This window comes from Hippocampus guttulatus, chromosome 4 (genome assembly GCF_054856545.1).
Source record: "Hippocampus guttulatus isolate MCC_2025c chromosome 4, RoL_Hgut_1.0, whole genome shotgun sequence".
NCBI classification, from domain to species: domain Eukaryota; kingdom Metazoa; phylum Chordata; class Actinopteri; order Syngnathiformes; family Syngnathidae; genus Hippocampus; species Hippocampus guttulatus.
The window spans coordinates 26,282,801-26,296,211 of NC_141264.1; the positions used below are offsets into that span (position 1 = coordinate 26,282,801).

General features: G+C 53.0%; 3 protein-coding genes across 4 annotated transcripts; all 3 read right to left on the reverse strand.

The window, feature by feature from the left end:
• Positions 1-625: 625 nt before the first annotated feature.
• On the reverse strand, positions 626-6,664 carry rfwd3 (ring finger and WD repeat domain 3). 2 transcript variants are annotated; one of them, XM_086109954.1, is made up of 14 exons: positions 6,484-6,664; positions 5,341-5,621; positions 4,966-5,219; positions 4,847-4,893; positions 4,552-4,725; positions 3,822-3,913; positions 3,648-3,762; positions 3,362-3,575; positions 2,940-2,956; positions 2,803-2,858; positions 2,537-2,713; positions 2,208-2,422; positions 1,327-1,541; positions 626-1,172 (listed from the first exon to the last, which is right to left on the reverse strand). In XM_086109954.1, the coding sequence occupies exons 2-14, from the start codon at positions 5,619-5,621 to the stop codon at positions 1,029-1,031; spliced, it is 2,001 nt and encodes a 666-aa protein (XP_085966080.1). In that variant the 5' UTR covers positions 6,484-6,664; the 3' UTR covers positions 626-1,028. The 2 variants fall into 2 exon arrangements, with proteins under 2 accessions (XP_085966080.1, XP_085966079.1); XM_086109953.1 differs by having other exon boundaries at positions 2,803-2,956.
• Positions 6,665-6,838: 174 nt separating this feature from the next.
• On the reverse strand, positions 6,839-9,576 carry LOC147206978 (uncharacterized). The gene is made up of 3 exons (XM_086109962.1): positions 9,449-9,576; positions 8,580-8,608; positions 6,839-8,214 (listed from the first exon to the last, which is right to left on the reverse strand). The coding sequence occupies exons 2-3, from the start codon at positions 8,604-8,606 to the stop codon at positions 7,468-7,470; spliced, it is 774 nt and encodes a 257-aa protein (XP_085966088.1). The 5' UTR covers positions 8,607-8,608; positions 9,449-9,576; the 3' UTR covers positions 6,839-7,467.
• Positions 9,577-10,573: 997 nt separating this feature from the next.
• On the reverse strand, positions 10,574-13,221 carry LOC147206979 (uncharacterized). The gene is made up of 2 exons (XM_086109957.1): positions 12,429-13,221; positions 10,574-11,768 (listed from the first exon to the last, which is right to left on the reverse strand). The coding sequence occupies exons 1-2, from the start codon at positions 12,435-12,437 to the stop codon at positions 10,743-10,745; spliced, it is 1,035 nt and encodes a 344-aa protein (XP_085966083.1). The 5' UTR covers positions 12,438-13,221; the 3' UTR covers positions 10,574-10,742.
• Between the last annotated feature and the right edge of the window lie 190 nt (positions 13,222-13,411).

A 13,411-nucleotide genomic window follows, 5' to 3' on the forward strand; every position in this document is an offset into this window, starting at 1 on the left:
TGCGCATGCGTCATACTGAGGACGGAAGCTCGGGGCAGCCTTTAAAAAAAAAAAAAAAAAACCTCAGCGCAGACTTGTCCACCTATTTTTGACACCGAGGCCCTGTTGAGCAAAGCCAGATTCTTACAATTATGCCACCTTTCCTTACCCTTTGTTGGAATACGTCATGGGGTCAAGGAGCGATATCACGGCGTTTCCCGCCGCCACTTATTCCTCAAAATCCAGCACTACAATTCAACAAAGGTTTTCTGATAAAGATTCAAAGAGTGGCAGATTTGGGTAGCAACCTAATGACTTCTTGTTTCGTTGTTGGCATTAAATCACTCGTTTTAATGCGTTGTTTCAGAGCAATACATCGTTGTTTTGTTTCTCCTCAGAGCGTACAAATTAGAGGTGAAACCATCTTGAGGAGACGATCTCCCCGCTGACATCTGATTTGGAGCCGCATCCAATTCTTTCATTGGCGTCTCAGAATCACATCATGTTTGGAATGTTTTTATACTTTCTCCCAAAACAATAACATATCTACTCCTGTGCGGGCTGATGAGTATAAATTCGGGATAAGCGATGTTGGAAACGGATGAAAAGTTCTTGTTGGACCTCGACAGTTCAAACCAACTCGGACTGAAAAATATATATTTTTTATTATTATTCACTTGAAAGAGATATAACGTCATGACGCATATAAAACAATCCTCGGTCATCATACAAACTGTACATGGTTCACAAAGGGAACGGATGTGAAAAAGTAGGCCAAAGGTTGCTTTTGGTGTCTTGATTCGGAACATCTGCGGTCGCGTGGCTCCTCGTGCAAACCGCCCATGAGCACTTTGCGCCGGTGCCGAGTTCCAGGCCGCTTTCGACGTGCCAGGCTTCTGCCGAAAGGCCCTGAAAGCTTCTTCCCTCGCGTTAAAAACATCCGCGGATTTCACGTCCAAATGTGTCAAACGCTCAACATGATGAAGAAAGTCGACCCGGCGCCGCCTCGACTCGTGGTTGGCGCGCACGCTCGGCGTGTCGGCGCCTTTTCACTTCCACTTGTAGAGCTTCAGCATCTTCTCCGTCAGCGTGGCCAGGAAGTGCTCGCCGTCGACGGCGAACGGCGCGATGTCCAGTACGGGGAGGTCGGCCGGTAGCCTCTGGAGGAGAGCGCCGCTGGACGCCTCCCACACCTCGACGGCAGCATGAAAAGATGCCATCAGATCAGGCCGCCGCAACCTTTCGCAAGGTGACGGCTACGACTCGGGCACGCGTTCGTGCCAAGGGATAATTTTTTTTTTTTTTTTGAACGGAATCAATTTGCGTTTCCGGCACGTACGTACGTACCATGGCGGATTGCGTGGCCTCGTCTCCGGCGCACACCAGAGCGCCGCCTCCGTGCGGGCTGGCAAAGACGGCGTTCTTGGTGAGGAGTTTGCAGGACGAGCCGGCGCTGAAGGTATGCACGGGCGAGCAGGAGCAGCCGGGCGGCTCGCCGTCGTCCCGCTGCGGCGTCCGGGTCAGCGCCATCAGGACGCAGCGCACCGTCGGGTGGAGCCGGCCTGCGTGCGGGAAACGAGCGCGGATGACTTTAGCGGGCGCGAGCGGTCCGGCCGCCCGCTGTAGGCTGTAAATTTCCCCAGTGTGGGACAAATGAAAGATATCTTAAATCTTAAAAGGCTTTCGCGTCTCGGGTGCGACGTTAGCCTAGCGACACAGCTAATAATCCCACGCATTAAACAATCGAAATGAAAGAGTGTCAGTGTGATCCGGGTCATCCAATGGTGGAATCCCCTTTCGAAGATCATTTCATTTTACCGATATGAGTATTTGAATGATCGGCAGTCGTTCAAGCGGTAAAAAAATTGTTTCCAAGGAAAGTGAAACTTGATTTGCAAGACGCCATTTTGAGATCTCCAAGATTTTTCACCTAACGCTTAAAATGTATTTTCAGCGAAAACCAACACGAATGCTTTTTTGTGCCCCAAGAGTCCCCGCTGCCCTTATTATTATTTTTTTTTTAATAAGCAAATTGTCACTCAAGCCGTCGTTACTGTTGACGAACCTAAATCGCCATTACCGCATCAACTCAAAGAGTTAACTCATTGTCCTTTTGCCCCAAATCAAATCCAATTGGATCAAAACGCTCAACGGAGCGCGCTTTTTTTTCCCCTACGGTCACCAGACGTCGTCCAAAGCGCCTTCCCGAGCCTCACGAGCCGTCTCACCGGCTCGGTACGTGACCAGGCAATGTCGGCTCTCCGTCTCCACCTGGATGTCGGTGCAGCTTCCCGCCTCGAGCGGCAGGATGTGCGGCTTATACGTGCTCTCGTCCAGCCGCTCCCAGAAGTAGCCGCCCTCCAGCGTGCCGGCGATCAGCCCGCCGCACGGGAACGAGCTGGACGCCGCGCGTGGGATGTAGCACAGCGACGCCACCGGGGCCCTAAAACAACAAGTTCAAGACTTGAGTTGATTTTTTTACAAAAGCAAACTCGTTGACAGCGGCCCGAAAAAAACCAAAAGGTTCGGACACTCCCCGCTAGAGACTGGCGCTCACCTGGAACGCAGCGGCTGGAACTCCTGCACGTGGGCGCTGGTGTCTCTGATGTCGTAGAGCAGAACGGAGCCGTTGCTGAGACCCGCGTAGACGTAGTTGGGCTTGTCCACGCACCAGCAGCAGCTCCACACCGGCTTGCCCGCGTTGTACGTCTGAACCACCGTGTTGGCCGGCAGGCTGCAAACGCGCGCGCGGGAAAAAAAGCCGCCGCGCGGGAGCCGAAGTTAGCAAAAGAGCCGCGGGAAGGCGCGGCGGGCTCGCGTCACCTGGTGAGTTTGAGGGTGTTGTCCAGCGACGCGGAGAGCAGCAGCCCGTCGTCGTTCTGCCGGTTGAAGCACAACGCTCGGATTTGAGCGCCGTGGATGGGAATGTACTGGCTGGACCTGATGTGTGCCAGGCTCACCTTCTTCACGCCCCAGCCTGGAGCGCGCGCGCAACAAAACGCGCAAAGACGTCAAGAGCGCGGCGGAGCCGATGAACGGGAGCGGATGGGAGTGAGAAGCCTTCTCTCATCGCTCCGCGCGAGCATCGCGGACGGCTTTGGCGACATCGCTCACGGATGTTAGGAACGCCCAAACGAAACCCCGCCCACTTTGTGCGAAAACGCAACACGGGGGGGGGGGGGGGGCATTTGCAGGACGACGTTTCTTCAACGCTTGCGCGAATGCAATTGGGAGCGTCTTGAATCAGTTCATGACGCAAAGGCCGCCTGAAGAGTTCCTCTCCTCTTCTGAATAAACACGCCCCACCCAAGAGGGGGCGAAGGCCAAGAAAGACCCAATCTGAGGACGAAGAGAGGGAGGAGAAGCGCGAGCGCGGGCTCACCGGGCAGGAGTGCGGCGTGCGCCGACGGCTGCGACGCCAGCAGACAGTTGAGCGATTGGCAGTGGGCCAAAACCCGGCAGCCTCCGTTGGCGGACGCCAGCACGGCATCGTGGAAATTGTACGGCGCCGTTAGCTGCGAGCCGGGCGAACCGCGGGGCGACGGGGCGCCGGCGGCAGACCGCCCGCCGGCTTGAACTATCTGAGCTCTCATCTCCTGCCGGACGAAAAAAGCGAAGCGGCGTCGGCGAGACTCGACTTTGACTCTGGGGAAACGGGAAGTCGATACCTGCAGTTCCTGTTGAGCTCGACCATACTTGTTGGCGATGGCCTGAAGCTTGAGTTTGTACTGCGCCGACTCCAGCTCGGCTTTCCTCCTCAGGGACTGCTCCTCCTCCAGAGACCTGCGCGCGGACAGGCCGGCTGAGCGCGCGGAGGTGGGGAGTGACGGCGGGCGTTTCACCTCTTGAGGCTCTCGTGCGCGCTGTTGTCCATGGCCCTCAGCTTGGGGGCGTAGAGCAGCACGATGTCTGAGCGCTTGGCCTTCTTGTTGCACTGAGAGTGAGACGCGAGAGCGGGTGAGGGCGCCGCGTGGAGACCCCCCCCCCCCCCCCCCCCAAGGATCACATGAGACGCCTCACGGGCCTGTTCTAAAAACTGCTCCCAACAAAGCGTAGGCAGAAAATTGGTGAAGATTGCACGACTGTCGGTGTCCTATGTGTTGTGTTGTGTTGTTTTTGTTATTTTGACTTCAAAATGGCGCCACGTGAGTGGCTGCCTTTCCAGCAGCTTCTATATTTTGTTGTTCTACTTCTTCCTTTCATAACTTTGCTGCTGTGAATTGGGAATTTCTCCATTGCGGGACTAATAAAGGTTTTCTTATCTTATCACTTTTTTTTTTGAACTGTTAATATATACAGTAGCATACACACATAGTTCAAAGGTCAGGATTGTGCACATGACCAAACCGTAATATTCCTGGAGAAAAGCTGTGGAACGAAGACAAGATGGTCTGACCCCCAAAAATGTGAGCACAGTGAGGCGTGTATCAAACCGGTAGGCCTTTTGCATAATCAGCAGCCAAGAAGGAACTCTCCGTTGCAAAATAAAGTTGCCGACCTCTGTGCCCGGTGTTGAACGGCCTTGCGGAAGTAGATGGCATCAAACGCGGACACGGCGCGGGCGCCACTGACCTGCGGACATTTGGCAGCGGAGCGCTGAGACATCAACCATCTCTGGATGCAGGTGAACCCGAAAAGATGTCCGCAGCGAAGGGCGGCCACGCGATGCTGGCCCGCCGCCGTCCACGCTTCGAAGCAGATGCTGCACGTGTCGCCCTCGCCCTCCTCGCTTTGGGACGCCGCCGGCTGGAAGTGCAGATGAGAATAATTATAATAATCACGGCCCGACCCGTTCATTGGCCGGCCAATTTAATGCGCTGACCTCGGCCCATGTCAAAGGTTTTTTTTTTTTTTTTTGTCACCTGACCTGTACGCCAGTCGGTCCATCGTCTCCTTCTTTCTGGCTGTCTGGAGCTGAAGACGAGAAGAAGAGTTGAAGGCAAAGCACACATAAAAGCACCCCACCCCGAAGAAAGCAGCACTCACCAGGCGGCGCGGCGGCACCTTCCTGCAGTCGCGCATTGTCGTCATGGCTGTCGGGAGGAAGGGGGTGAGTGGGCGGGGCCTGTTGGACGGCAGCCGGAGCCACCTCACCCTCCTCTTCCTCATCGGACTCGCTGGCCTCAGTGCTGCTGGACGGCCGGCGGGCGCCCGCGGCCGCGGGGGCTCGCAGGACAAAGTCAGGGAAGCCCCCGGAGGGCGCCGCCGTTTGGCTGGGGTAGTGCACCCGGAAGCCCTGCCTGAAAAAAGCCAATCGGAGCATACGTTTCAACTCTATCTCATTTGGGCAAAATTAACAATTTGGCATCCGAGAAAGCCACGAGGCACAAGGGGCCGGCGGGTGACGAAGGGTGGACTCACCTAACCCGCCTCCGCACGGGTGGCGACTGTGTGGCGGAGCTGCCTCGGCCCGTCCTCCTCTGACTGAAGGCCCAGGTGGCGGGAAGCGTGAGCGGGACCACCACCCGCGCTCCTCCCCCCTCGCCACCACCGCCCGTGTCATCATCCTCATCCACTTCAGTGCTGCTGCCCGAGTCAGAGATGATGAGGGGGGCATCGGCAGGGGCGACGGCGGGGATGCCAGCGGGGGTGGCGGGGGCAGTGGCGCTGTGCTGCAGGGGGTCCACCTCCATGGCTTCCATCTGATGAGCACATTCATGATGTCAACTGCACCACGTTCGGTCAAAATAAAGAAATATTTTATACATTTAATATATTTTGTCTATTTTGGATAGGTTACAAATAGATCACTATTGATCAACATAAGTTTTTATTCAATCCGTTGTGGGGTTTTTTTCAGATGTAGGGTGTCACGCTTAACGGTTAGCAGTTGAACCTTCATTATTTTGCACTTTGATTTCGGTTGAACAAAGATGAACTCAGTGAGTTTATTTGACACCTTTTTGTACAAATAAACACTGATTCAGATTGAAATTTTTTTTTGTTTTGATATCAAATTCTCTATTGCAAAGTTACTCGTCTGCCTTTTGTCAGAAATAAAAGAAAGGTCTTTTTTTAAAAGTATCTGACATCGGATGAAAGGAAATGCCAAGGATGAAAAGTACAAGTGGCATTGTTACATGGCGTCGATATTGGAAAATATTCCTAAGTTCTCGTACTGGTCTCGCTCTGGGAAAAAAAATGAATCGAACATCCCATATTATGATCATTAGTTCGACCTTTTCTGATTCATAAATATGTTAATTGTTTTTTTTTTTCATCTTAACCAATAAACATCTGTTTTCAAATTCAAACCAAACGCGCAGCCTCCCAGGCATGAAAAGCGAAACTCCATAATTGACGGCCACCCTAAATGCATTGGGGGGGGGGGGGGGGTGTGAGCCCACGAGTGCCGAAAGGTGAGCTGTCGCCCCACCCAAAATGTGCAGGGCCGTTTGATAAGCTACATGACGACCCGCTAAATTTACTTGCTAACTAGCAGTTGTTAACTACAGGTCAGTGCTAACCACTAGCCGCTAACCCACTTCTTCTTCGCCCTCTTACCAGTGCGGAAGTCAACGTTTACCGGCGCCGTTCATCTCATGGCACGGCGGGCCCGCGGGATCGCCGGTGGTCGTCGCTGACTCTGGAGCACAGCTAAGCCCAAAGCAAAAGCGTGAAAAGTCGTCAGAATCGACGATCGGGAACAGCAGACAAGCGAGTTTCTCCCGGGCTTCGCCACTTACTTCCTGTTACGCGCAGCAAAGATCGCTGGTAGTTGGCAGGAGGTCTCACACGTCCAATAAAACAGTGGGTCAACACGCAAATGTCCGGCGAATGTTAAGCCCATGCTAAGCTATGAGCTATCTTGGGAAAACAGAACTTTCTACCTTCTTGTAATAATAACAGATACTTTTCTTGAAACATACAGAACTTTATTCCCTTCATATTACAGCTTTGTTTCTAAAAAAAAAAAAAAAACCTAATAAAAATAAATCTTAATTTATACCACAGACATGATATGCTTTTTTTTTTAATTGCGTCGAGAAAAACAAAACATCGAGTTTGTGGCCTTGAAATATTACCTTGTGTCCACAAAATTCATCATAACAAGCACACAAAAGTATTTTTGTCCTAACAGTCCTGGGAACAACTTGAATGTCCGCGTCAACAAATGGAGAGCACCTTTGCAAAGAAACGCCAGCTGTCTGGTCCATTGAAAAGATGCACTTCATTTGCTTACAGAGTGTTTTAATCTTATTCATTAGCATTATGTGTGCACGTTAAACATTAATTGTGGCCGGAACACCTCACCGAGGAGCCCATGCCACCTCATCGGACTCCACAGCGGTTCGACTCTGAGCCCAGACACCCTGCACAGGAGACTCATTGGGATCGGAGATCTTGTTCCTTCGGTCGTGACCCACAGCTCAATAAGATATAATGTACAACGTTATGGAAATAAAGAGCGTGTGTCAAAATGGCGATAAATTCGATGATGATCAGGTCCTTGGAAAGCCTTCTAAGAATCCCGGTCCTCCCTGCACCTCAACGCAGCACATTAAAGGTGGTGCGGGACATATGGAAATTAATAAGCGTTGGTAACGAACTATTCGGCACATGGCTGCATGCCCACGGCGGCGTTGGCACGGCTGCGTATTGCTGTGCCAGGTAGAGGGCGGAGCCAGAGGGGGCACGGTTGTAGCTGATGGTGGTGGAGGTCGCCAGTAGGGCGGGGGGCCGGTAGAGCACGGCCGGTTGGGCAATCACAGGGGGATAGCATGCCATGGCATTGTGGAAGAAGGGCGCAGGGGGAGGCAACGACGTGGGGACGTGCGGCACGGCCAAAGGCATCTCGGCCCACTCGCCATCCGCACCCTTGCCGCGCGCGGCCGCCACGTGCTCGGCACCGACGGCCTCCCGGCTGCCGCCGCCGCCCGTGCGCAGCGCCTCGGACAGCTGCCGCGCATTCTCGCCGAGCCTCCGGCTGACTTCCTGGAACTTGGACTCGTTGGAGCCCGACTTGAAGAAGCCGACCACGGCGTTGGCTCGGGAAACTTTGCCCATGAAGTCGGCGGCAGTTGCAAGAGAGCGCGCCGCGTCCACCAGGGCGATCCCGACGTCAGGCGAGGCGCTTTCGGGCCGCTGCTTGACGCTCAGCGCCATCTCCTCCAAAACACGCACATGTTCGTAGACCTCCTGGAAGTGAGCCCTGTGCGACTTGGCCCTGAGCAGCAGACTGTACACCTCGTTGCACCTGTCCAGGATAAAGTCGATATCCGCCAGCAGCACCTCCTGATAGACACACACACGCGTGCACGCACGCACTTGAATTTTTGACTCCTCAAAGACACAACGGAGGCACGACTGATATTTGACACACTCAAACACGACAACTCCAACAAACACCACGCTCACACTTTAGCACCTGAAAGACACCCCTTTGAACTTCTCACGGCCACTTGCGATTTGACACCCTAAAACACAGGTGTCAAAGTCAAGGCCCGGGGGCCAGATCTGGCCCGCCACATCATTGATGTGGCCCGCAAAAGCAAATCAAGTGTCGCCTCAAAGCAGAGGACCCGAGCTTCCCTGAACGAGGGTCTCGGCGATGTGAAGAACACACGCAAACACAAGAGTCGATGGCGTTGTGTACTCACGTTGTCTTCTTCTGTTTTCCAAGACATGCCTGAAACGTCGAGCAAGTCAAATGTCAGGGATGCAAATTAAGAGCAAAACAATTTGTGTGTACTGACAATTATTCACACAATTAAAAAGGTCAATCGAGATCGAGATTTCTCTCTCTCTCTGCCGAGTCCCTCCTCATGTTCCCGGCGTAAATGCAACTAGAACATGTCTGCCGTCTAGTGGTGATTCCCGATATTACAACTTAAAACGGCAGTCAAGCACGCATATTACGCCACTCCCCCGTTTTTCATGGAGAACCGATACAGTATTGAATCGTTATCATTTTGAAAGATATATTTTGGGGGGGGGGTGTCATATAAAAATAAATAAATAAATATCCAGCCATCCATTTTCCGAACCGCTTAATCCACACTAGGGTCGCGGGGGGTGCTGAAGCCTATTCCAGCCGTAGGCGGGGGAACACCCTGACCCGGTTGCCAGCCAATCGCAGAAATAAATAAATACTGGTAAGCATTTCAGGGTATAACCGGCCTATTGCTTCAAGACCCCCACCTCCCCATCCCTCCGCTGTGATAAACAGCATCCGTAATGGTTGGATGGATGGACAAAAAAAATTATTTAAAAATAAAGTGATGAAGTTTATACAAAGTTTTTAGGGGGGAAATTCGTCAGGAGCGTTTAGAGAATTCGACGAAACTAACAGGCTGACATGCGTCACACAAGCACCGTGAGCATGTCGGCTGGGGCCGAGACTCAAATTCAAAACCTCAAAGACGTGAGGCAATTGCGCAAACTACCAAAAAAAAAACAATCAATCAATCAATCATCACTAAATAAATAAATAAGATCATGAATCTTCTATGACGTAATGAAGAGTTACCTTATTTCTTGCGCGGTCAACACAGAGCACACACCAGCAATGGTGTGTGCAGCCCGGATCAACCTGCCGGACTGATTTTCAGTTCCGGCTTGGCAAAAGTTAAGAGGAAAAACAGGTTGCCCGACGAGAATGATTCGGCACGACCAATCTGGTTTTCGTCCCAGCCTCAATTTTTTTTTTTTTAATGATTCAACCGAGAAGAAAATTAGCTCCTCCAAACCATGGTCCTCAGTTGGAAAAGAATTAGGGCACCCTCTCCGGGGTCGGAGTTGAGATACTGGCCCAGGTAGAGGAGTTGAAGTGTCGAAGTATGAAGTATTTATTTATTTTTTTCCAAGAGGGCGCCATAGTTGGCAGCCGTCGGCTCTTCAAGAGCCTTGCTGTTTTGTTTTTGTTTTGTTGATGTTGTTTTTGTCTTTTGTTTTGTCGCATGAACCCGCTGTGGATTATTTTCAGCGTTTGTTGGCCACCACATTCGTCAAAGAAGAAGAATCTGTGCTTTGGTGTTCGCGCCTTCTCGGCAGCACGCGTGTACCAGCGCTGATTTTCAATTGTGAGGAATGTCGCCGCCATTTGACTGTCGCCGCTCGGCAGCCGCTAGGGGGCGCTTGTGGTTTTTGCGCCTGCGACGGGCAGCATTTTTCACAGCCCCGTTTTGTTCGGCGGAGATGTCGGCGCTGTTGGACAGTCTGCGTCGGTGCGGCTGGATGGATGGCTGCTGAAACCCCCGCGCTGCCACACGGGGGCGCCAATGATACACGCGCCTTTGCCAACGTGTAGTTTGAAGAAACAGCACTCGGTCAGAGTGGGCGGTGCCCGAACAAATTTCTTTGACCGTTGTTGCGCCGCTTCAAACGGCTGCAACTACCGGTCCTCGGGGGGGGGGGGGGGGGGGGCACCATCTTGGAGATTTTAGATCTTTTCCTCCTCCTGCTCTCCTCGTGCTGAGGCCCTACTGGATGAGAGAGCTCCTCACCTTATTTCTTCGACGGGGGAACCTCTTTACGAACGCTCGTATCCGGGAACCCGCACCTCAACAGTATCAAGTGCACAGTAATGGAAACCAAAGACGCTCAGTCAAATCTTTCTGGAAACCACCAAGTTCAACAAACCGCCAAGCATGCGTTAGATGTATTGCACCTTGCGTTTTATTGCACAGGAAATATTGCACGGATGGGAAAGTGTGTTTTTGCGTCACTCGGAGGCGTGTTGGGCTTGAATTTCTCTCCCGCAATGATCCCGTTTGAGAAGCCCCCGTCGGAAGCGTAACACGGCAGATGACGGATGGCGGGCGTCAAAAGAAGTAAGCGCTGTTCGTGCTGTTACTGATCACGTGACTCTGCGGCGGCAAGGCGGCAAGAAGCTGGCCCAGGTTCAGGGCCTGAGAGGGGGGGTGGTTGTAGCTGATGATGGTGGAGGTCACTATGTTGGTGGGGGGCTGGTAGAGCATTGGCATCGGATTAAAGACCACTGGAGGGCTCGGGGGCACCAGCATGTAGGGCAACGTGGAGACCGGCGACATGGGGACGGGTGACATCATGGGGATGGGAGTCATGGACACAGTCGACCTCGGAACAGGTGACATCATGGGAAGAGGTGACATGGGCACGGCGGGCTGCGGAGAGCTGAGTGAAGCCGGAACAGGCGCATTGGTCTTGGGTGTCGGGGCGCCCTGTGACTTTGGGAGATAGGGCGCCTTGGGAGCCGCCCTCACAGGTATCATGCGGCAAGGTGACGCGGCCACGGGCGCCTCGGTCGCAGACAATTTGGCAGCAGGCGTCTTGGCGAACGTGGCGGGAGGTGACGGGGGCGCCCCGGCCGAGCCGTCGTCCGGATCGGCGCCATTCTCGTCCGTGACGCGGGACACCCGGAGGACGGGCTTGCGTCGGATGGGCTCCAAGCTGTTAGCCGTCCTGCGCTCGTCGACGATGGCCTTCAAGCCGTCCCTGAGGGCGTCGCCGTAGCAGATCTGCAGGGCCACGGACAGCAGCTGCACGTCCTCGTTCAGCTTCTGGCTGACTTCCTGCAACTTGGACTCGTTGCTGCTCGACGCGAGGAAGCCGACCACGGCGTTGGCTTTGGATACTTTGCCCATGAGCTGGGTGGCGTCCTTCAGACTGCGGGCCAGGTCCACCAGGACGTCCTTGACATCGGGCGAGGCGTTCTCGGGCCGCTGCTTGATGCGCCGCACCATCTTCTCCAAGGTGCGCACGCGCTCGCCCACCTGCTGGCACTGGGCCTTGTTGGACTTGGCCACCTTCACCATTTTGTACACCTCCAAGCACAAGCTCAGGACGTACTCGGCGCTCGACAGCAACAGCTGACAAAGAAAAACACGACAAACGCGCACCTTTGAACAGCTCAGAGAGACGTACGCATTGACTTTCAAAGACACGCTGAATATGAATCGCCCGCAGGCACGCTTCAAAGACACAGTCAAGAATACCGTATTTTCCGCACTAAAAGGCGCAGCTAAAAAAGCCTTCCGTTTTCTTAAAGGCTCACAGCGCGCCTTAAAATGCGATGCGCCTTGTGTGTGGTCGTTACGGTAATACTTCGACCGCCAAAATAGCTCCTTTGCTCAAGACGTGCTGACAACGCAGAGTTCAAACTTAAGGCGTTCGGGTTACGCAGTTGAACGCGGAAATAGAGTTCAACGTTCACGAGTCAATGTTATAACTCGCTGTTGGTTAAGTGAACGGTGTTGCTGCTTTATGAAAAACGTTTTACTGACATCTGATCGTTCTGTTGGTATTTTCTTGAGCGCAGCTCCATCTAGTGGATGCATTGTAGATTGCGCCTCATAATCCAGTGCGCCCTTTTAGTGTGGAAAATACGGTACACGTGGCCACCCGACAGGACGGGGACATAAAAACTGAAAGTATGCCCCTCAAAGACACAGACAGTCCCCCCCCCCCGCCCCCCATTCCTTTCTTTGTTGCACACATGCAAATGAAACACGTCGCGTGCTTGTTCTCACCTCGCTCATGTTTGGCCGCTCGGTTTCCGCCTCGCCTGGAATGTCGATCGAGTCAAACGTCAGCCATCACAAACACAACAGACAAGTTGCGAGTAAAACCAGCGCGTCGTCGCATCAAATCATAAATCAAAAAAACGAGAAAAATCATGAAATAAGTGGATTTGAGCAAAGGGTCATTCCTTCGTCCTGCGGCGTTGGAGCGTGCCTTTGAGGGGTGTGGCCTAGTCAGTGATGTCTGCGTGGGAACATTCGAGGCGCGGGTTGCGGTCAGCTTAGCCAGTTTTCTCATTTTGTCCCGTCCGATAAACGATTGAAAGTCACGACCGTGGCTGTCCACATGCTGGGGCATCGCAATAGCGTGTCTGAAGCCAAGTGATGGGGAAAAAAAAAAAAAAAAAAGTCCAAATAAAAATCAACCACGTAAAGGCTTGAAACCGGAAAAACTGGTCACCATCTCGCTTGCGCATTCTCGCCAGTTTCCCCCATTGCCAGAATTTCGTACTCGCCGATTTTCCCACCATTTCGCTCTTCCTCCGTTTCCAACAGTGGACGGACGTCAACCTTTGGGTGAGCGCGACGACATTTCAATTCCATCACAACAAACGGGAAGTCGGGAAAACGCTTCAACTCCTTTTGGACTCGACATTTCCATTTCGAACATCAAAGTGAAAACCTGCGAGGCAGGCACGCGAACCACCTGCCCCGGGGGGGGGGCCTGGTGGCCCAAGTCAACATTCGGACGTTCAAATCAACACGGATTAAAAAAGAAATTGCGTGTCAATAAAGAAACAAGAGTCACCTGATTTTTCTTGCGTGGCCACCGAAGACGCCCGAGCCAGCAGTGGCGTGCAAATGCAACGATCGTCGCGATAATGTCCGCTGCCAGCACAAAACCCGTCTGTCCTCTTTTGTGCCAAAGTGAAACCAAAAACAAGGTGCGTGTGGAAGGTGGATGGAAAGAACTACTTTGGAAAAGAAAAAAA